Source organism: Streptopelia decaocto (genome assembly GCF_964273445.1).
Source record: "Streptopelia decaocto genome assembly, chromosome: 3".
NCBI lineage: Eukaryota > Metazoa > Chordata > Aves > Columbiformes > Columbidae > Streptopelia > Streptopelia decaocto.
In genome coordinates, this window is record NC_138656.1 from 93,840,556 (window position 1) to 93,864,630 (window position 24,075).

The 24,075-nt window shown below is 39.1% G+C and overlaps 1 protein-coding gene across 1 annotated transcript in view; it reads left to right on the top strand.

The window, feature by feature from the left end:
• Positions 1-947: 947 nt before the first annotated feature.
• KHDRBS2 (KH RNA binding domain containing, signal transduction associated 2) overlaps positions 948-24,075 on the top strand; it is a gene marked incomplete at both ends in the record, with an annotated part of 324,097 nt that continues 300,969 nt past the window's right edge. Inside the window, one exon of the mRNA XM_082048177.1 lies at positions 948-1,038. Coding sequence (XP_081904303.1) covers positions 948-1,038 — 91 coding nt within the window. The remainder of the gene's footprint in view (positions 1,039-24,075) is intronic.

Sequence of the window (24,075 nt, forward strand, 5' to 3'; positions counted from 1 at the left end):
CCCGCGTGCACAGGTGCTGGGGCCACGCAGAGACACGAGCGGGTGCACACAGGGACGCACAATAGGGAACGCGTGCACAGACGGGCACAGACCCACGTGCACACGACTACAGACAGACGCAACACCCAAACTCACGCACCGACACAACACACACACTGAGCAGACCACACTCCCACACACACCTTCACAGACACGTGCTCCCACAGACAGCCCCACAGGCACAGACACAGTCACACACGGACACACGGTGACACGCTTACGCAGGCACACATGCGCGCACACACGCCACTTGCACACACAATCACACGTGCTTACACTTCCACTTACACACAGAGACAAACACACGGAGACAGACATACACAGAGTCACAGACATACAGTACACGTGCACACACACAGACACCCGTGCACACAGACGTGCACAGATACACACACAGACACACACATTCACACTACCCCTCACGCGCGCCACCCGCCCCGGCCCGCGCCCACCGCCCGGGACCGCCCGCCTGACGACAGCCAATGGCGCGGCGAGTCTCCCGCGTGTGCCCCACCCAGCGGGGAGCAGCAGCCAATGGGAGGGTTGGGGCGGGACGTACCGCGCCCCGCCTCCCTAGTTAAGGCCACCGGTGGGAGCGGGTCGCTCAGTGGCGGGAGGGGGGGGCGGGGGTAAGAGGGCGCGCGAGGTGGGGAGAAGCGGCACGCGTCGGCTCGCGCACTCCCCAGTCCCAGCCCCCGCGCGGCGCGGAGGGAAGGCGGAGGCGGCGCCGGGGCCGCCGAGGGCAGCGCCCCCGCCGCGGGAGTGGCGGCCGGTGAGGGGCGGTGCGGCCACCTGCCAGCCGCGGGGCGCACAGAGGGGCGGGCGCCGAGGAGGCGACCGGAGGCGCGGAGCGAGCCGGCGCCCGCGCAGCCCGCCCCGGCGTGCCCAGGCGCCGCGGCCCCGAGGCGATGGAGCAGGAGAAGTACCTGCCCGAGCTGATGGCAGAGAAGGACAGCCTGGATCCCTCCTTTGTTCACGCCATGCGCCTCCTGGCCGACGGTAAGACTGCGCTCCCGCTCGCCGCGGCCCAACGCCCGCGCGGGGCGCCGCCGGCCCGCCGCTCCCCTAGCCCGGTGCGCTCCGCGGGGCGGGGGCCGCCCCCTTGGGTCGGCGCTCGGCGGCCCGGGCGGGGCGTCAGCGAGGAAACTCGGGTCCGCGGCCGGGCGGCGGGCTCGGCCGGGCGGCGGCGGTGCGGCCGCGCTCCCCGCCAGCCTTGGCGCTGGGAACGGGCGGCGGGTGCCCGCTCCGCCGAGTGCAGCCTCGGCCGGGCGGGGACGCGGGGAGCGACGCGCGCTGGCCCGCAGGTGGCGGGGCTGTGCGCCCCGGAGCCCGCGGTCGGTCTGGGCTGGGGGAGCCCGGGGCCGAGGGAGCCCGTCTGACGGGAGCGCGGCTGCGGCCGCCCCCGCCGGCAGCCAGCGATGCCTCCGCTCCCGGCTCCGGGCAGGGAGAGCCCTGCCGCGGCTCTTGGTTAGCGGTGCATCGGCTCTGCTGCGGCGGGTGAGCCTCTGCGGGAAGGGCTTCCGTGGTTCCCGGGTTTATTCGCACAAAGACAGATGCTGCTTTCTCCCTAAACTCGTTGTATCTTGTTTCCCATGTTTAAGTAGTGAGGCTTATATGGTGATACTATTATGCCGTTAATGTAGCACTGTTTTAGTTGACTACGCAATGTGAAGCGTTGATTGGGTATGGCTTATCAGTTTCATGACACTATTTCATCCCGGACATCATGGATTTTTCTGTTACATTTGTTTGGTCATCCAGAATATGCTGCTCATAACATTTTTGTTATTCATTGTGATTCACTCTGCTTTCCTTGCTTCAGTTGAACTAGTACAACTGGAGATTCTTTAAAAAGTTTATAATTTAGTGTTTCCTTTAATAACTGCTCAATATAGTTATTGAGTGCAGGACTGGTGGTACAGCATTTCAACTTTTGCAGAAGTGTAATCCAGTAAGTTCTCCTTATACTTCCGTTCCTTCTGAGACAGATAATATTCATTTTTAAAATCCCTGTTAAATTTGGAACTTAATTTCAGAAAGAAGTAGTAAAGAATGGTGCATAAATCAAGTCAATCTGTCAAGCCCTTAAATGAGACTAAGTCAAAGAAATGTATGGTTAGGCCCTTGAGAGAGTCACAAATTCAAATGAGCTCTCATTCAGAGGTGGTGAATAATCTAAAGTTCTCTTATGTCTGAAGGAAAATCATAACTAATTAAAACTTACAATGCTAGCACTAAGTGGCTTTCTCTGTCAGTAGTCTTTGTATTGTCTTTCTTTAACATACGTTTTATTGATTGTGAATGAAGATACTGAGTCCAGGCTTTGTTGGAGTGCTCCTGTTTCATAGCTTGAAAATTCAGTATTTATACTGACACACTTAGTACTCATTTGTCATAGCTACCTTCCTGCTGAAGAGGCAGCCATGCTACTTTTTACAGTTGTTTTTCTAATATACGATAAACAAAGCTCGTATTTCTTAAAGGGATGTATTTTCTGCACCTTGCAGTTCGATCTTTTCCCAGAGGGGGGAGGTATCTACTGAGCGTGTGTGCAAATGCATGGGAAAGAAAGAAAATGCATGAAGGACAGAATCGAAAGCATGCAAAGTAAAGTTAAAAAAAGGAGAATATAATAGGTGTTTCTAGGCATCAGGTCCATGCAGAAATTGCATTTTGAGCAACTGTGAGATTGAATAAGTGATTAGTTTTCTTATTCCTTAGTGTTACTAGCACTACGTATATTTCAGTGGATTTTTAAAAGATGAAGGTGAGTTGTCTGTAGGGAATGCTAATACCAGATTCACACCAGGTACCTGGCATCATCCTTCAAAACACCATCTGTCAAGCTTTCTAGAGATTCATTTTAGAGTCTAACATATGATGACTGTTAAAACACTTTCATCAAGGCAAGAGTACAGCTACTTAAGGAAGCAATAATTAATGCACTGGTTGCTGCTGGTTATAAATGGAAAGGAAATGTATAGAATAGGCAGATCCCTAGAAGAACATGGGACAGTAGTGCAAGGATCTCTGTAATACTATATTTCCAGGATACATCCATGATGAAGAGATGCTTCCAGACTCTGGACTTCTTTAAAATATAATGCACAATCAGCTATGTACATAACAAGAGCAGCCAGGTGTTATTTTTACATATGCTAAGCTTTTTCATTACCAGTAGATTTTGCATATAATACATAAGTGTAGATTTGAAGGTTTTTGCTTCGGTGTTGAGAGCTGAGGCATTCTCTCTGACTTGAAAGGGCTGTGATTTTTTTCATGTCAGTTGCTATAACCTGAGGTTGAGAAGAGACATACTGCTGTGTTAAACTGCAGAAGGGGACACAAATGCTAAGCATTCCAGAAAAACAGATTCAATTTATGACACTGGATTTAGTTGTAAAGCTTTTTCTGTGTGTCTGTGTTTTCCCATGGCAGAAAATTTGCATACTTGCCAAACAACACAAAGAAAGGTGAGGAAAAAGGTACTAGCACTTCTTAGACAAAACGTGTGAAGGCATTAAACAAATAATTTCTCCAAAAATCACAGACAGAATCTGTGGTGGATTCTGAAAATGAATCCAGTCCTTAAATGACTAATCTAGTGCCTTAATGAGAAGATACTTTATTTCCCCCGGGTCATTACCTGTTTCATATAGAAGTAGCTCCTGCATGATTATTACACTATTAGAAACGGAAGAGCCATTTATAAGTCATCTATTAGAAGAACTTGTGAAGCGTGAATGGTTGGTGATATTTACTGCAGTCTATATTAGTTTATTCAAGCTTTTGTGAAATTCTTTGAACATGTTTATTCTAATAACATAATCTAGTCAGCAATGAAAACAAAAGACCTCTTTTAATTGTAATAGCTGAACTCCGAAGAATAGGCAAATCTCCATCTGTTCTGTATTAATTGAAATATTTTTTGTGTGCCAGGCCGTTTAGAAGAGCTAGAAGAATCATACTGTTTCATGGATAGTTTAAAATTATTTTATTGTAAACTGGTTGCAGGTAGTTGTTTCTTTAGGTAAGATTGTACTGCTTCTAGTAAGGAGATACCCTGATCAATATATGTGTCAGATAATGCTTGGTCAGCTGAAAAATGTGAATAGTGAAGAGTGTGTTTGTGAGCATTACCTATCTAACTTGTGATTGTGCCACAGCACGCTCTAAAGCTCCAGTGAGAACTGAGACTCTCTCTGTTCTAGTGCTGCTTCCTAACATGGTAGCTAATGAGCTGCTTATGTGTGTTATTTTTGCATGTATGTAAATATTTATTGCTTTGTGTAAGACCTCGGTGATGATGAATGTGAAAAGAAGCGTGTGACTTTAGCTGTGAAGGTGTGGATGACACATAAAGCTGCAACTGGCTCGAACTGATTGGTAGTTTGAAACTTGTTTTATATCAGTCTTATTTTAATAAGCTAAAGTATCAGTTAATTGTATATGTACTTTTTGGGACAACTAAATTTTATATTTGTGTATTTATATATGCATGTATTTATATTTATATGTGTGTGGCTTTGAAATATCTTGTGTGGTATATTATAAAAGCCAGCTGTATGTTTTGTAATATAAAGGAAAAAGACTTACTGGAAAGAGCTGGCCAAAGGAAGAACATCTCTCCCCATGGAAATGCCCAGCATTACTTGAGTAATGAGGTAGCTAATTTCTCTTTATGTAATGACAGTACAATTGACCTCGAACTTTCAGCTGGCATTCTGAAGACAATGAGAATCAGGCATGTAAGTTTAATCTTGAGCTAAGTCTCTAGATTATTCTGTGTGGCATTGCGTGAGTGTTAAACCTCCATTGTCAGACTTGTATAGCTCAGCATCATAAAGCTCCTTGTAGGACAGGGCATGATTATTCAAAAGGTATATTATTACTTAGCCTTAACACTCAATGAGCATTAGTACAGTCTTTCATACAAGCCTGCAATAATTGTCCTAGCTAGTCTGAAAACTGTTGATGTAATGCAAGGTTGTTTGGTCTTACATTCAGGATTTTAGCTAATATATTCACTTATGTTGGTTTGGGGTTTCTTTGGACTCCTGGAGATTCATTTGCTTTTCATATAGGAAGGCAGATTTCGTTCCTGTGTGTATGTTTCTATCAAAAACCTAGCGCATTAATAAGGTTTCTATATGAAAATTATTTTTATTGGCAATATAGTATATGACAATCATATACTTAGCCCAAGATGTGGAAGGCTGTTTGTCAAGCCTGTGACCTGCTGAAGTCAGGCCTCTGAAACTTTTTAATTTTCGTCAAATTTTCGATTGAAAACCACTTGTGAAAGTGTATTTGCAGATTTATTAGTTTGCTCTGTTTACACAACGCTTTGAGTTAAAATAAGATTAATGTAAAATGGTAATGTAAATTCGTACATTAATATTAATCTGTGAGCAGTCATTTTTCTGCTTATTGTTTCTTTTTTTCCTGATGTTTACATCAGGTGAGACAAAATCTCTGTTCACAAAATAGTTGGTATTAATCATTGTTTACTTTGCTGTCCCAAGAAATGCAGTGTAAATAACTGGAAGATTGACTCAGGGAACACACTAATGTTTAGAGCATGTAGTTTAGATATCTCGGTTTCATTAAAAACCAGTTTTATACATCTATCATTTGGATGTTTTTCAATGAGAAAGGAATAGTATCAGTGCAAACTCTAGGTGAATACAAGGTACTTGGTCTTTCTGTAAAGCAGTGATGAGCTTGGCATTACAGACTTGGTTCAAAACTCACTAAAGTTAATTGGAAACTTTCTATTGCCATTATTGGGCTATCAGGCAGTCCTTATACAAATACAAATATAATATATTGACTGATGCGGCTAATGTCTTTGTAATCATGAAAATCAAGAGAATATACTGCAGTTTTTAGAACTGATGGGTTTTGGTTTTTTTAACATTTTTTTTAAAAGGTCATTTTTTTAATCATGATGTGATAACATGGTATGTGTTCATTTACTTATGAAGTGCTTTTGCCTTGCAGAATGTAGCGCAGATGAATCCCAGGTGATAACTGGATTTAGGGAAAACAAAATACTATAAAATGTTATAATGAGTATAACAAAGCAGCCTTTGTAAGTGTTTATATTGACCCTGAGTTGTTAGTCGTAAACACTAAGCTTTCCTTAAGAGGAAAAAAAAAAAAGATGTGATTAAAAAAGAAAAAAAAAAATCTCTCTGTTTCAGACATCTGAGGCAGCTTAGGACCATTTGATCTGTGATCTTAGAAAACATGTACTTTGAAACATAGTAAATTCTCTTGCAAAGAGGGAAAAATATAAATACAGTAACTGAAGGTTAGATTCTGATACCCTTGTGTAAAAAAAAAAATAAAATAAAAAAAGTGCTTTACTCTCTAAAAGGTGCCATTTGAATTGGTGGAGCTGCTTAAGGTGCAATTCAGTGCCAACAGCAGAATTTAGTACCAACTGTTGAAGGGGAAGGGCAAAGGCATTTGCTGAGGCTGATCTGGATAGCCACAGCCTCATCAACACAGTATGCACTGTTTTTTGGCAACATAAATGCTTTCCTTGGAAGGAGAAGCGTATTTTATTTATCCTGGGAATTCTTTTAGTAAATTTCTTTCATACCAGGTCTCCTCCATGTATTCATTCAGGGAACACCTGCTGTATCATCCGTGTCTTCCTTTATGCCTCAAATCAGATATTTTTAAACTCAAGGATTTGCAAAATTGATAATATTTGCAGTCAGTACCTAGCAAAGGCTGGATAGCTGAGTAGAAGACCCCAGTCAGCTGCCAAGTTCCCAAGCACATAAGACCTGCATCATGTGTACAACAGAGTGGCCTATTCCTAACCAGGAGGTGGCATGATTGGGCTCCACATGTCAAAACAGAGCTTCATATCTATGCACCTTCTGCGAAAGGACTCATCTGGCCCAACAGTTATGTCAGATTCTTGTGTATTGGATGCATCCTTTTCTCCTTTAAGTAGTAGGCAGACAATATATACCGACAACCAGATTTGCTATAGCATGCTGGGTTATTTAATAGCCTATAAAACGTGATATGATCAGTAGTGACTCCTAAGAAAAGCTGAACATCTACCTAGACCACCAAGCAATGCCGTAAGAGTAGAATGGTTCCTCCATGACATCTGAGGACACAGGTTTGGAGCTTTGAGTATGAGATGTGTTTGGTCTTATTTTAGAATGCACGAATGTAGCTGGTTTTTGGTAGTTTCTTTCCAAGCTTTATTAAAATAGGAATCCATCACGCCTTTCTGCACATTGCAGCTGTACCATAGGCTAAGTGTACTGCTTTGATGAAACAGTGTTTTCTTGACCTGCAGGGTCACTGTAGTTATCCAGTATATATATTAATACTTCAGGGTTAGATTGCCTTTCCAAATACAAGCAGTTTTTAACTATTTCAATTTAAATCTCTTTTGTCCAACAAATTGCTGAATTTGAGGGAAAATTCAGTGCCCTCATGGCTAACCTCAGAATATACATTTTTCTTTTAAGCACTTTTGAGAATAAATAAATAATAACAGCGTCTTCCTCAATAACTTGAAGTGTTAATAAAGCATGCATGATAGAAAAAATGTGCTGGATTGCAGCAGATCGTGCATAAGCAATGCAAAGGTGTATGTTCATCTCTTGTCTACCTTGCGTTTTTCAGTCCTAGAGCGGGTGTTGTAGCAGAGGGTTTGGAATATCAGCGCACCCTATCAGAGTAAGTGAAGAACTAGATAGATTTTAAAATGAAGTGTGCAAAGAAGGTAACTTTAATGATGATACAGTGTAGCCTTTGCCATTATAAACAAATAAGGACTATGCAGTCTGATGAGAGAAATTAAAAACCATGACACTTGAGTAAAGGTCTGAGATGCATAGTACATGGAGTTTTGACTTGTTTCTTCCTTGTACTGTATACCTTCAATGAATACCTTCTAAAAACCTCCATCTGTAAGATGCAGACTAATGCTGAATTTCATTCTAATCTTTGAGATCTCTCTCTCAAATGAGCTTTATAAGAAATATGTATTATTCTTATTACTTTTAATACAAAATTATTCTTTTTAAAATTGCAAGCAAAACCAATCCTGGTTATTACAGTCTTCTGTAAATCCTGTCATAGTTTAATTAGAATCCTGCTGGAAATGAGTTCATCTATTTCCTTATCCTAAAAAGGACTGGAACTAATAAAAACTATGAAGAAAAATTATCTAAGACTTCCAGCAGATTAAAAACCTCCAACCCCCCCCAAAAACCTCATGGAATAATTTATGTCTGTTTCTGATTTCACAAGTTTTGCTGTTAAAATGCAATTTTTTAATTTTGAATACTGAAAAATTTACCAAGTGGAACTCATAATAATGCTAATATGGTAATACTGAAGATTTAATCCACATTTAAATAAGATGATACAGAGTTTTGCTGGTCATATATGGCTGCATGTAATATACCCAAAGGCATCTTTAAAACTTCAAATGCTCTGCTGGCAATGGGCATTCCCATTTGTTCTTCTTGAGTTAGCGTGATCCAAAGCCTAAAAGACACAGGCCAGGTCACTGCTGCCTTTGAATTTCTCTGCACTTTGTGAAGTGCTCATCAGATACTGTAGCATCTATTTCTTGTTGTAAAGGTTACACCGAAAGATGTAAACCTCAAAAGCTTTTGATTTATAAAATACTTTGAATTCTGGGAATTGATGTAGCTATTGGAAAAAAGTAATACTTCATGTTAGTCTGTAAAATATTTATTAAAATCTGCATTCCTCCTTTTAGCTCTGCTTTGGATCCAGAAGGAAAATAATTCCTTTATAGTAGAAGCAGTTCAGATTTGCTGACTGGAGAAGGTAGGTATGTCTTCAGTAGGGATCAGAGCCGCTGGCCCATAATGAGTCAACTTTCTAAGAGCAGCACTGTGAATTAGAGGAAATGTAGTTTTCCTGGTAAGTGTGAGCACTGGAGTAATCCAGTAATCCCCTCTTGGCAAATACCCCTAGTGTAAGGCTCTCTAGGATTCAAATGGATAGTTTCAAAGCTCTCCTCAAATCCTTAAAGAATGAGGGCCTGCATGTGTCTGTTTGGAAAAATGGCTTTTTGATGTTGAAAAATTTATAGTTAACCCTCCTATCTCATGGTGTAAATATTTATACTCCATAGCTCTCAATGTAGGCTCATATTGCTGATTTTCCTGACTATTTCTAAGTAAATTTGTTTCTTGCACTTTGTCTTTTTTGAGATTGCAGTAAGAACTTGTTGTTGTCTGGGGGTTGTGCCATGTATCCTCTGCGGTCAAAGCTCTAGCTGAGGAAAGAGCGGAACTTTATTTTTCCAAAATGCTTGGGACTGTGATGATTTTCTGCATCTATTTGCAACTTAAACTGATTTTTTCCAGTTCTGCTGAAATGAGTAGCACCAGACTCTTCAGTGACTTACTGGCTTTTCTGTTGACATTTGAAGGGTAAATTAAGAAATGATAAAGTGAAGGAGGATTCCAAGAGACCTTTATCCCTCCCTGTCTTCAAATAACTGTTCCGTAGAAAAATGGAGAGTTACTTTTGGTAAATGATGCTCTGTATCCTGGTGTATCCATAGGACTGTGAAGCAATCAATAGATCTAGCTTTCCCACAGGTACATATTTGCAATTATTTTACTAATATTTGTATGCAAACTTGTGGGCTTTACTTTAGCCGATTTTAAAGTCTGAAATAACTTCCTCCTCGGACTTGTAGATCAAGGTAAATACATGAATTTTATATCAATTTATTGCTTTGCTCAAAAGCCATTGATGGGTAATCTGCCATGCTCAATTCTTATATTATGTGGACTCTTTTTCCTGATCCTACATGCTCCAAGAAGGTTGTTCTGTCTTTATAAATACACTATTGCAGAATGTCCTGTGATTGATTATAATTCTATTTTATTTGTTAGGGCTTCTCCAGATGCTGTGTTACTGCTGTTACTGGGGTGGTTGGTTTGGTCTTTGCTTGCTGCAAATGATTTAATGTAGACAACAACAGGTCAGGTGTGCAAAATCCTCTAAGAAATGTTTTAGTGATCAGTGGAAAAGCAGAGGCATCTATAGGTCAACAGGGAAAGTGGGAAAACAGGTGTTCTTTGTACATACTTGGTTACTCATTCTGGAAGACTAAACTGAGAGGTAATCTGTATATGCAATAGTTCACGTTGAGCTGGGAATGGCAAAAAGACATTCATATAGTACTGGCTTGTTAGAGTGCACAAAGCATCTTTTCCAGCATGAAAATACTCTTGCTGCCCCAAAATGTATGAATAATCTGAAATATGTCAGGTGCATGGGAGAAGACCAAGTGTTTTCCAGTGCTACAAAGATTTTGAGATAATGTGTTGTTTTTTTGTTTTTTTTTTTTTTTTTTTAAATAAGGAATGTTGTACTGTCAATTATCCAAGTGCTTCTTGTGTTGGAAGTAGAAGGAGATGTCTTGCTCACAAAGCAGAAATGGCCCAGCTTGGATGTGATTCACAGCTTGATGTGATTCTGCATCCATCCAAACATAGGGATACATAGAAAATAATGAAAGCTAGTCCCAACTTGCTGCTGCTGCTTTCCAGTTCCTGAGAGTTCCTGAGAGTTCACCTCTGTCCATTCTCACAACCTTTAAAGGTTTTTTTTTATAAATAATGAAAAAGTGGGATGGAGGGAAGAATGAGGAAAAGGGGGCATAAAATGCAGGAAAGGTGGAAAAAGAAGAGAAAAATAATGGAGTATTGTAAAGGAAGTGGAGAAGAGTGTAGCAGTACCAAAAAGGATATAGAGAAGAAAATTAAAGTGAAACATTAAGTTCTGTTTTAATAGATGTAAAATATTCAGTTACTTTAGCTCTAAAACTGATGAAAGCTAGACATATTGAACCTTTAATAAAGACTTCTGGATGCTTTTAATTAAGTTTTTATCCATTAAAATGGATAGATAAAAGCAGCTGCTAATAGGCATTTGAAAATGCTGTCGGTTATTTAAAAAAATAGAATTGAGGTTCAAGTCTTTCTGAAAAGCTTCTGTGAACAATTATGTAAGTTTGATAGCGTTGTATTTAATGTGTTCAGAGACACACTATAGGTGTCTGCCATACATATATATGTATTAAATTATGCAGTAATTAAATACAACGATCTATTTTGCAGAGATACTCTCAATTTTATAATAAACAGCAGATTAGATCTTCCTTGGGGTAACATTTACAGTCCTTTTAGAATAGTATGGTTATGCAGTTAATAGTTTATTTATGCTTTTTATTTTAGAGGGTAGTATTGTGACACTGAATAGATTGAAGTTTTAGGTACAGAGTTTACTTCGTTATTTACTTAATAGAGCATTCAGACTTTGGATTGGCAAGTACTAGTGTTAAGTGCTGTGAACTGGGACTTTAATAAGACCATCACTGACATAAATAAATAACAGATGAGAAGGATTGTTCAGATTCTGCAATTTTGGTGCTGCTCCTCCAGCTTCTTCCTTGGCATTGCCTTCCCCTGGGAACTGATGTCTTCCTCTACGCAGCTAATATGATTAGTGAACTTCCCACCCTTGGCCACTTTCATTTGGTTTTATACTCTTCTCCTATCCTCAGAAGGTCTGTGGAGAGGAGGAGATGTTTTATTTTTTTTCCATGGAGACCTGAGCTGGGAGTAAAGTTGGCAGCTTTACTGCGGAAGGATGTCAGAATATTAGAGTTAATGGTGAAGAAAAAGGCAGGTGACTGGAAAGTGTATCTTTAGGTGAGAGGAGGATTGATTGGTGAGGGGAGCTCAGAGAGACAGAGCAGAGCACAGTAGAAGACGTCGGAATGGAGATTAAATCGGTTACTTTTTTTTCCCCTTTACAAAGCATAACGCTTATCTAAGTGATATACCTCACTTACTATATATTCATTCATACAAGCAGATAGTTACTGGGTGTAGATTTTTTTTTTTTTTCTACCTAAAAAGTGATGTATTTAATGCAATAGCAGTGGAGTATTGCTTTTATGGAAAGGTCTTCACTTCCATCAGTTGATTATGCATGTTTGTAGGCCATAACCCTGCGTCCATACCTCGGTGCATGGATAATTCAGTGTAACACCGCTGAAGTTCCTTCCAAAGAAGATGGTGTTCTCATGGTGATGCATACTTCAAGGCTGACTGTTCCAGAAGTGGTGAATTCTGTGTGTCTTACATCCACAGAGATAAATTTACTCAGGTGCTGGAATTTCCAGGCATTCTGGTGTATCCCCCAAATTATATTTAATTCATGTTCTTCCAGAAATGGGTCTCAAAGTATGTGAGTACTACCATGCCTAGAATCTGTGATTTCTCAGGCCAAAGATGAGATGATGGTGAACGCTTTATCCAGCCTTATGGGGTTTTGCAGAAGAAAGGTTAGATGTGCTGAGATTATATTGAGAAAGTGTTCAGTGGTTGAGTCTGCAGCTTGAGTAGACAGCAGTAGCCTTCACAGTGATGTAAGCACCAATTCAGAAGCAGCAAAATGTCCCGCATCTTTAAAACTATCTTCTGTACTGTCCATAAACTTAAATGAAAAATGTTGAGATCAAAAAACCTGCTTCAAACTGCAAAAAGTAAAAACATTGTATAACACAGTGTGTTAAAATCTGGCAATTCTGAGGTAAGATTACTTGACTGTATGACAGTTTTTGTACCTTACTGACTTGTGTGACAAAGGGAATGACTGTAATAGGTCACTTCAGTTTTAAAGAAGGTTAATTTTCTCATCTTATGTAATAAACGTGTCATTAAAAATATATTCACATTTTGTAAAACATTGGAAGGCTATGTTACAATTTATTTATTGTAAGACTTTTCTGGCTAGCTTTGCCACTTGCAGCAGTAATGAGTAATTCAGATTCATTTACTGGTTTAAAACGAGGAAGTAGAGTGAAAATTAGGAAAAGATACAATGTATTAAGTTGTTGTTTGTTTGTTTGTTTGTTTGTTTCCCCACGTATTGCTTACCAGACTAGAGTCTGGCTGTCAGAGACCTGCAATGTGTGACCTGACAAATTCCAGGTGAAATGTTTGTTTTCCTGTTGCTAGCATTGGCATGTGTAGATGTGTGCAGAATGCATCTCAGTTGTGAGGCAGATGTATTACAGAGGAAGCCCTGAAGTCTTGCATCCCTTGGCTGTGTAAGTCAGCCAGCGTCTTGGAATATAGTGCAACTTTCTTCCCTTTCACATGCTTTTATTCCTCAAGGAATCAAAGATTTGGCATAGAGAGAAGTGATGCTGCATGTTGTAGTCTTGTCCCAGCATTGAGCTGGATCAAGACCAGAGCTAGGACTTGCTCCCAGGTTCTAAAGGGTAGACTTAAGCAGTTTGACTTTAATGAAGTATTGACCACATCTAGCATTCAGAGTCAGATTGTGGTGTTCATTCACTTTTCTTTCCTTGTATAAATTAAAATCCTGGGGGACAGATTCCTGCATTAGTTTCTGGCAGTGTGAGCTTTACTGCTAACAGAGGACAACAACACTTTAACTGTTTCCATTTTTTAATAGAGCAACAAATCGCAACGCTTAACAAAAATACTATTAAATAATGAGATAATATTCCTAAATTGGAAAATTTAATAATTATTCTACTATGGCTTATAATTTATAAAATGTTGCTACATAACACAATACTGCTCAAGAAAGTTCTCTTAACTCTGAAACTGCTGGGAGTATCTGCATTATATTGCTTCTGCCTTCAACTACAGTTTGCCAATAATATCAAAGTGATTTTAGATTTTGAAAGACTGAAGTGTTTTTGTGTGAAGTTTTGGATACTTCTTTTCAACACCAGCTTTGTTTATTAATTCATTATTGGGGGATATAGTTTCAACCATTAAAAATTTCAGTGTCATTGTGTGTTTGTCCTGGAAGCTTTCAGTCCAGACAGCAACTTGCTATCCATTTCTTTCCCTGGAAAAGGTGCATGAATTAGGGTAAAACTGTCTCGTAACCTGTGAGACATCTCTGTTGCTTATGGTATTCCATAAGGTACTTTTTGATCTGACTGACAAAAAGCCCTCTGGAATTTAGTCCTTCATTTGAATGCTGAGTAGTGCAAATGCCATTACAAGCTCATGACCTCTGAATTCTATAACTTCCCCGTCTCTCATGATTTAAATGTTTATAACCTCAGGTGCATGGACGGGGAAACAATGTCTGGTCCAGAGGCATGTCACAGAAAAACAGTGCCATTTTACAGTAACAATTTACTGAAGACCTGTAGAAAATAATTTCCCAATGCTAGCTAATTTCAGTTAAGTGAGTTTAGATGCCTAGAATTAGGAGTCTTGTAGGTTGAGAATGTGTCTCAGTTTTTAGGCAGGCAGGAATCCAAAGATAAACCTATCATAAAAATATTACCATAACCTGAAGAAAAAAACCTGACAATTGCAGGAGTAGTCTTTGGCCATTTGGGTTCATTCCTAAAGGGATATCTTTCAGCATTTTTGTACAGCTTTACAAGCAAACAAGTAGTATTAAAAATCATGAGTATTGGTGATTCAGCACTTTAGAGTTTAAAGTTAATTTTAAAGATTTTTCTTTTATGCTCGAATGTGAGTCACAACTCATGTTCAATTCTAGTATTTCTACCCTTGTGGAATTATAGAATTAACCGTATACTATAAGTAAATTCTGTGAATATCAGACTGGGAGATGATACAGTGTATGCTGCCTCAAGAAAATTTGGAGAGACATGTTTGAGGAATATATTTACTGCTAGTGAACAAAAGAAGTTTTCTTCAGAGGCTGAAATATGTAATCTCTTTGATTGTTGGTATTGCTTTATTTGAAATGGCTGAGTAACCTGTGTCCAGTAACCATCTTTTTTGGGTGCCACCTTTCTAGTGGTACCTCACTCGATGGGTCTGTTGGGTACAAAGGCCTTGTAATGTTTTCTTCCCAGGAACTGGATGTATGGAACCTGTTACTGAGGCTGCGTAGTGGATAGAGGGGCAAAAAAAGTCCTGGTATCTGCAACCTACTATATATGTATATTTCACAGAATGGTTGGGATTGCAAGGTACATCTGTAGATCATCTAGTCCAACCCACCTGCTAAAGCAGGTTCACCTAGAGTAGATTGCACAGGAATGTGTCCAGGCAGGTCTTGAATGTCTCCAGAGAAGGAGACTCCACAACCTCTCTGGGCAGCCTGTTCCAGGCTCTGTCACCCTCGAAGTAAAGACGTTTCTCCTCATGTTTAGATGGAACCTCCTGTGCTTCAGTCTGTGCCTGTTGCTCCTCATCCTGTCGTTGGGCACCACTGAAAAGAGTCTGGTCCCATCCTTTTAACATCTACGCTTGAGATATTTATAAACATTGATGAGATCCCCTCTCAACCTTCTCTTTTCCAGGCTGAACAGACCCAGCTCTCTCAGTCTCTCCTCATAAGAAGGGTGCTCCAAACCTCTCATCATCTTCGTTGCCCACTTCTAGACTCATTCCAGTAATTCCTTCTTAAACTGGGGAGCCCAGAACTCCAGATGCAGCCTCACCAGGAAAGGGTAAAGGGGGAGGAGAACCTTCCTATATTTGCATAATGTCACTCAGTCTTTTCTACCATTTAGTGAGGAACTTGCACCTAAAAGTTCTTAATTAATATTTACTTTCTTTTTATTTTTCTTCTTCATTGTTCTTGCACTTTCCTTTTCCTGGATTGTTGTCCTATGCCATGTGATGCCCTTGTCTCTCTTAGATTACAAAATCTAGGAGGCAGGTGTGAGGTGTTATAAATATAGTGTGGTAGTACATATAAATATTTTGGTTTATTTTTTTAATCACTTGTTTCTCAGGAAACTGATTACTGCAAAATAGAGTTGCCTGTAAATGACATCAGCAAGGTTTGGAAGTCTGTTGTGGAGATATCCGCTGCCCAAGTGTCACTCTGTTCATGTTACCTGCTCATTCAGTTTTGATTCAGTTCAGCTCTTTCCCGCGGACATGTCCATGAAGATGCTTTCCGTTGCCATCTGTAATAGGTCTGTTTGATTTGCTAACATTTGGTCTTTTTTCAGTTAAGTATTGAACTCAGTATCTTTCCAACTGTTCTCTCTGTTAATATCTTTGGAAGCTGTTCTTGATTATCTCTGAAGCGTACCAACTGATAACCCGTGCACCCTGGTCTGCTTAGGAAGGCCTTCCTGCCCTTGCAATAGGATCAGTTATAGACTGCACTCCTCTTTCTTTTGCAAAATGATATAATCCAATCATTCTTAATGTACCTCTTGCAACACACTGTTGTGTTTTTCTAGGCATTACTTTTTCTTAAATAGCAAGCTCATTCTGCGTACTTCTGGCTTTATTCTATGTTTTGTGTACCCATATGTTGTATTTTGACTTCAACAAATGTCAAACACATGAAGTTTTAAAACATGTATCCTCGTCACTCTTCTGTCACTCTTTTTGCTTGTGTTTTTGGAGATGAGGTATTAATTTCAGAACCTCGTGCAACTAACCCAAGATACAGTAAGAGCTTGCATACGTATAAAATGTACGTCTTTAAAACCAGCATCCTCTTTTTTTTTGTTTTCCAAGTTAAATATACACTAATGTGTTCAAGTTATTTCTTTACAGCTTGCAGCAAAGTAAGGTCACACAAAGAGGAAAGTTTTTTACATGTTCATTTTAGTCTTATGTTGTGGAAGCTGCAAGGGAAAAATTATTTGCATCAACAGCAGGAGTTCTGAAAATGCATCTTCCCATATTGAGAAAATGCTAACAGTGGTATGCAGGAGCATGCCACACAAATATACACCTGATAGGACTTTTTGCTGCTTGACAAAAATCCAAAACTACACTTTTATTGAAAAATGTTACTATGCTGCCATTAAATACTCTCTGTAAGTTAGGTGATTTAACTAGAGATGGTGTCCCATTGTTATATGTTACCTTATTAGCTGTTAATCAGACCTTAATATTCTAGCTTTCTCCATAATAGAAGATTTTTTTTTTTATTAACTGTGACTTGTTGAGTGTTCTTGCTATTGCTACCTGCTCTTTCAATGCGAAAGGGCGATTCAGGGAAGATTTACTGAGGACCCACCTGAGAATCTCTTAGTGCCAGACTGCCATGTACTTTTATTTGTCATTGACATGGTATGGTCGCTATACAGCTCCCTTTGAAGACAGGCTTTGCATGCCTCTGTGGAATTTTTGCTTTGACATTAGATAATGTGTGCTTGGTTGGTTGTTCCCCCTCCCAAGTCTGAAAACATAGTCTTAGAATTTAGCGTTGTTTTATTGAAACTTTTGCTGTTGATGCTTAAGCTGGGAGGATGATCATGGCAACAATATTTTACCTTTAAACATCTGGTGTAGAGTATGCACAGAAAACTGGAAGCTGAGTGTATATTAATGTCAAGGCCATGTTTTTCACCCTTGGGATCTTCACTTTCTGTTACGTGTGACGTAACTTTTCTTCTAGAACCGTACAAAATGTAAAATAGGGAGAAATGTTCAGTCATGATACAGGATACAACTTTTAGAAACCTCAGAAGCACAGAACCAAACTCCATCACAAAGAAATGCAGTTCTTTGCTACTGTACAGTGGTAGAGTGATAATGGTAATGATACTGTTAAGGCAAATCGAGTTAACTCTGCAGAACTGGTTGGTTTCAGGTCATCTTTTCAAGGTCTCAAGGTTGTGGGGAGTGAAGAAAAATAATATTTTTTAGTATCCCTTTTTCTGTCAATCATTTTCACACTCGTATGGGATGGTGAAATGTACATAAACCACAAACCTCCATGTTAGGGCCACCTGATTTTAAAAAAAGGGCAAAAAAGTTTAATGGCTCAGATAGAATACACAATTATAGTGTTTTCTTATGTTTATGTGGCATTTACTGTATCTGGATTTGTTCCCACTGCCTCTTGTCCTGTCTGTCATTGGATACCATTGAGAAAAATCTAGTTCTATATTCTTTATACCCTCCCTTCAGCTATTTATAGACATTGAAATCCATCTTGATCCTTGTCTTCTCCAGGCTAAGCAGTCCCAACTCTCTCAGCCTTTCCTCATATGTGAGGTCCTCCAGTCTACTAATTACCCTTGTGGCCCTTTGGCAGACTCTCCAGTAGCTCCATATCTCCCTTGCACTTGGGGGCCCAGAACTGACCCAGCACTCCAGATGTGGCCTTTCCAGTGATGAACTGGAGGGAAGGATCCCCTCCTGCAACCTGCTGGCAGCACTCCTAATGCAGCTCAGGAGGCCGTTGGTCTTCTTTGCAGCAAGGGCATGTTGCTGGCTCATGGTCGATTTGGTATCTGCTAGAACAGGTAAGGTCTCTTAAAATGGCAGCACAACCCTCTGGTGTAGCAGTCACTCCACTCCTCCCACTTCTGTATCATTTGCAAACTTGCTGGGGGAGTGCTCTGTCCCATCATCCAGATGAAGATGTTAAATGGTATTGGACCCAATATTTGAGTCTTAGGCACTTAATTAAGTGCCTTAATCTGGAATTGAATGCTACCCTTACATGGATTCCAAATGTGAATATGTTAAGTAGGAAGAATATGGAGAACATATGCAGATATTGTCAAGATGAGCGAGTAGACTCTTTTTCCTTGTTTACGATCTCTGTGTGGTTAATGGAGTTAGGAAGATTAGTATGACAACTAGAACAGTAGGAGTCCGTGCACTTAATTTGACACAACCTGTTCTTTGTGAGTTGTTCATAATACATCTTTGTCTAGTAGTTAAAATGCTACTTACACAGTAAACACTTAACTTCCCGTAATATTTTTCTTTTAGTTTTCCTAGTGCTTTCTTCTTTTGCTGTTAGTTTTCTTTTTCTTCTGTTTTGTTTTTTTGTTTTTTTAACTACTAATCTCTTTCAGTCCAGTAGCCTGGATTCAGCTAGCAGTCTCCTTTAGAACTTATTTTGCTGGCACTTGATTTCCTGTATTATAATTTCTTCTAATTTTCTTTGATAGTTTTGTCAGTGGTGTCACATATTGTTTTTTATGTAGTTTGTCTGATCTTACCTTTAAATGTAAAATGCAAATCACTTGCTTTTTGTTTAAGTAAAAAATTTTTTGCAACTGTGTTTGTCAGCTAAAGGCTGTCTGGCTGCCATGAATCCTGCAGGGTATACTGTTTTCTTTGTACCTGGAAGCAATGTTGCACTGATTCAGGAGTTTTTGTGGGTACCAGAGAGCTAGTTTTCAAGAACTGATGTTTTTGTGGAATCAAGAATAAATAGTATGCAGAAGACAAGCAGAACATTAGCCCTTTGGAATAATAGGAAGGTATAGAAGATTTATAGGAAATATACTTGCTCATGGAATAGGCAGGTGAAAATGTTATATGCTCTGATAAAATTGTTATTGCAGTAGTGTGGAACTGTTTTTTTTTTTTTCTCTTTCGTAGCAAAGGGTAAATAAGAATATGCAGAAATTTTTGGCAGCTGAGTTTGGGACTCAGTGAGCAATACAAAAGGGAAGGGAGGGAAACGAAAGGACAAAAATTTTAACAGCATTCTGGGTTGACGTCTTGGAGATCGAATTCCAGGAGAGCTTTGCATCACTGTGTGCACCATGAAAAGGGTGTTCATTACATGTGGGGTGAAAGTGGAATAGTCCTGCAAGTCTGCAGACCAAATAAAGCTTCTAACACATGCCATTTAAGACTCTCATTCTCATATATCTGGATGGATGCAGAAAGGCAATGGTGTAGGTTTTACCAAGAACCATAATATGAAGTGACTGCAGCTGTTTTTCATGTTCACATAATGAATGATGCTGCAGAAGTGAGGAGCACCCCTGTTTGCTGACTCTACATTCTAGATGCCTCCTCTGTGGGTTCTCTGCTCTCCTCCAGTTTATAATTTGTTGCTTACAATAAGGTCAGTCTTGTTTGATTCTATTCACTTGACAATGGAGCTCCATCTCCAGGTTCAGCAAGGCTAAATGTTAACCTAGTGCTTGACAAATAGCCTCATAGTAAAACTACTGAAGGTTGGAGCTACATTAATCTCTAGTGATGATCATATTTGCCAGCTAGATGCCTGTTCCTGTTTGGCATAAGACCCTTCATATTCAGTGTATATATATATATATATATATATATATATATATATTTTTTTTTTTTTTTATTCCTGGAGTTCTTCCCTGCAGGAAGAAGGCCAGCATTTCATCTCTAGAATTTTATTGCAAAAATGTATTATGTCTTTTAAGGCATGATGGGCTGCAGGCAGTGTTTAAACTGCCACTTGCCAAGTCACGTTTTGCTAATTATTTAGACATTTAGGTTGGATAATAAAATGGCCACTGGAAGTTCTTATGGCCAGCAGAGAAAATCAAATGCAATTATGTCAGTGACACCAATAAATATGAGCTCCTTAACCTGAGCTTTAAAGGATACCAGCTATAAGCCTATATTCATAGCAGTCTGAAAGATAATTGCATTTGAAAAAGTCAAATGTCTGTTTTATGTTTTACAAACTCGAGTAGTAAAGCTTTGTTTGATCTTCAGCGTGAAAAGTCTCCATCAGATCATCTCTAAGTCCACCAAAGTAGTGGAAAACTGTAATTCAGAGATTACATTATAAGGAATTAAGAGGAAAAATAGGAGTTGAAGGAATGAAACTGTAAACTTTATACTGTACAGGTTCTTTCAAATTTAAGTGTGGTACTGAAAGCTTGATAGGGTGCCCAAAAGGTCTGGGTATCTTCTGTGCGTGCAATTTCAGCTTAAATCTGTGTATATGTTTGACAGAACCTTTATTCAAGCAAAACAAAATCAATTCCTATCTCTTATTATGCATTTTGACTCATTTTTAGTGCATTGTTCTAAGCTCAATTTTGTTAAACTGCTTCTTTAGTTTTACCAATTGAAAACACCTGTACAAGTTCAATAGAAGGAAAATATTTTGACAGCATCTTCCCAGATGTCCCATTGGAAAGCATGACACACCATAACCCTTCTATGGTACTAGTGCAAGAGTGATTTTATATGCAGTAGAAATGAACATCTTTTGCCTTAAAAATACTTGGTTTTAAAAACTGAACAACTTTCAAAGGTCTTCAGAAACTTGAAACTGTTTTTTATAAAAGCAGACATTGTGATTTGTAAAAAAAAATTGAGTTAGCAGTTATTCAGTATTTCCTAGTGTTTACAAATAATTTGACCACTTCTACTAATAATTAATTATTTTGTTTCAATTTGTTATTCTTTCCTTTTCCCCTTTTAAAGATTGGTAGTATTTTAGCTTTTTCAGTCTTTTGAAATCTCATTGAATTTTCAGAAATACTTGCTAGCATTATTAATATTATCTCAGCCAGTTTTCCAAGTCCTTTACAGTGGTGTCTCCTAACCCTTTGATATGTGCTCCCTGACCCATTAGATGCAGTTCCTTTCTTCCTTTTTCTTCCCCAAAGACTGCCACTATTTCCTTGCTTTCTTCTTTTTTTTCTCTTCTTTCTTTACCAGCGGCCACAAAGCAGATGAATCTCTTTGGCCCCACTTGCAGGGGCTCTGCAGACAGCTGAAGAAGCAATACAAAGATGCTTATCTTCACTGGAAAGACTTGATGTCCAGTTTCTGGACCATGGTGTAGAGTGAGAAGTGCCTTATGTGGAGCAAGTACAACTCGAGTCAGGACTGTTTGCTTGAGCTTTGTGCCCTGTCTTACCTTTATGAGCTTAGTATAGATTTAATGAGGTTCAGCCAATCTGAAAACATCCCACTCATCTAAGTAGTCTTTAACCCTAAACTGCTGCATGATCTTTCACTTTTTAAGATAATCTTACTCTGTTAATAATCTAATTAAAGCAATTTTTTTTTTAAAAACCAAAATCTGAAATAAAAAACTCATTAGCTCTGGGTGTTCTGATGTCAGCTGTGATTAGCTTTAATGTCCCTTTTTGCTAGTCAGAAATGTGCTTGGTAGTGTTTCCTTAAATTTCAGCTTAATCTAAAAGTGTGACTTTGTTTGTGGTTTCAAGAATTTAAAAACAAATGAATAGCACCATATCTAAAACATGTTGCGAGTAAATCTTTATTTCTTCTGTAAGGACAAAAATAAACCTATGAATTCTTGGGTTTTCATAATTGTATTCTTTTAAGGTGTCATCTTTATTTTAGAACAGCAAATTATAGTATAAAGTAGATGAATAAGAAAAATTATAATATTGAACCAAGATGGAGTATTCATTTTAGATTATCTTTTTTACATAAATTCAACTACTTTCCTCTACAAATGCATTTGTTTGTAATTTTAAAAAATTAAATTCACAGTGGCTTTTTATGTTGTGAATTAAAATGTTGGCCCTGCACATGTTTACATTCATTTACAGTAGTCAGTGATTGAAAAACTGAGTCAAATGTCTATTTGATATGTATTTCTGTCTTGAACTTATCTTCAAGTCAGTAAGTGAGAATGCTTCACATGGCTTGGCAACTCTCCTGTCAAATCTGGACTCTCCATTGGTAATGTCAAGCAAAGACATATTGAACAATCAAGAAACATGGAAGACCATCATTTATAAGCGAGTAAGTGTCAATGTAGCTCAGAGACCAGAGTTTACATAGAAATAGCTTATAGATAACTGCAAATAGAAATGATTGATAGCTAGCAAGCTGTTTCCTTTGTTCCTCATCACAACCTACAAAAAAATTGTGGAATACTGAATGCAGTTACCCACAGTATTATAATGATGGGCCATAAAAATTAATATAACAGCAGCTCGGTTAAATAAAACAAATACTTCCATCCTGTCTGCTTGCTCCCCAGCCCCAGGTTTCCCTTCTTATTTGTAATGCTGTTACTAAAGCTTTACTAACTCATGTAGGCATTCAGTTTTATACTGCTTTGAACACAGGAGGGGGCTGTCAGCGTGCATTCTCCTCATGGTCAACTATTGCTGGTTTTCCTATGCTTATTTCTTTTTTTTCCTAAAGCAAGCCAATTATTTTGTCTTTGTTTTAATTTTCTCTCATTTGTTCTGGAAATAGTTTGGGGTTACTGAAGTGTGTGTACACACGTACATGTATTTTTATGTATGTATATATGGGAAAAACAATGGGGAAACAGCAACTAACCAAACAAAGGCCACAGTAAATCAGTTCTCTATAAAGATATCATAGCAGATGGTATAAACTGGGGTAGTATAGTTCAGCAATCAGTCACCAGCAGAAAATGTAGAATCCAGTTCCACTGAACAGTAACATCTTGGCATAACTATGCAGATATTGTAGCGTTTTGCTCCTAAACAATTCCTTCCCAGTAGTCACATATATATTAATATTAGTTTGCTGGGAGGCAACAGTGCCAGCTTTTCTCTTCTGTGCTGCTTTGGCTTCCTTTTCCCCAGCTAGCATTTTCGAGAATGATGGCCAGAGAAGGCCACTATTCCCTAATGTGCTGGGATCTTCAGAGGCATTTTGCCTCTGCACTGAAGCCTCTTGCTCTTATGGCAATAGGCCAGAGAAATGCCAGTAAAGAGGAAAAAAAATTGCTGGAGCACCACCTCTAAGTATAATGTGTACGTCCGTCCATCAAGTACTTAAAGAAAATAAGGTCTGAGCATGAGCTTCATGTTTTCTAACATGGAATCAATCCTGGTTTCAAGCCTGATGTTTGAATTAAACGTTTGAAAAGTACAATGACATTGTGGTGAACAAACAGCTTTGAGAGTATATTTTGACATAGGTGGTCCCATTTGCAACACAATAGGTTTAAGATCCGCTACTGATATATATGCTTTTCTTTTTGTTTTAAATAATACTATAATCTCTTAGAAAGTATCAGTCCTTCAGGTTATGGGAGATTGTTTTGGTGATATAACTATATATGTATAATCACACATACAATACAGCTTTCTAGTTGTATACTTTGTTTCACTTCAGGTTCTGTGATTCCCTAAAGTGTGAGTCAAAATTATTATTTCATAAAACATGTGATTGAATAATATATTGTTTCTCTCTATAGAGATACCCATATGATATAAAGCAGAAGTAAATTAGGCCTGGATAATGTTCCTCTAAATAGCTTTATACGCTAGGTTGTAAATTTCAA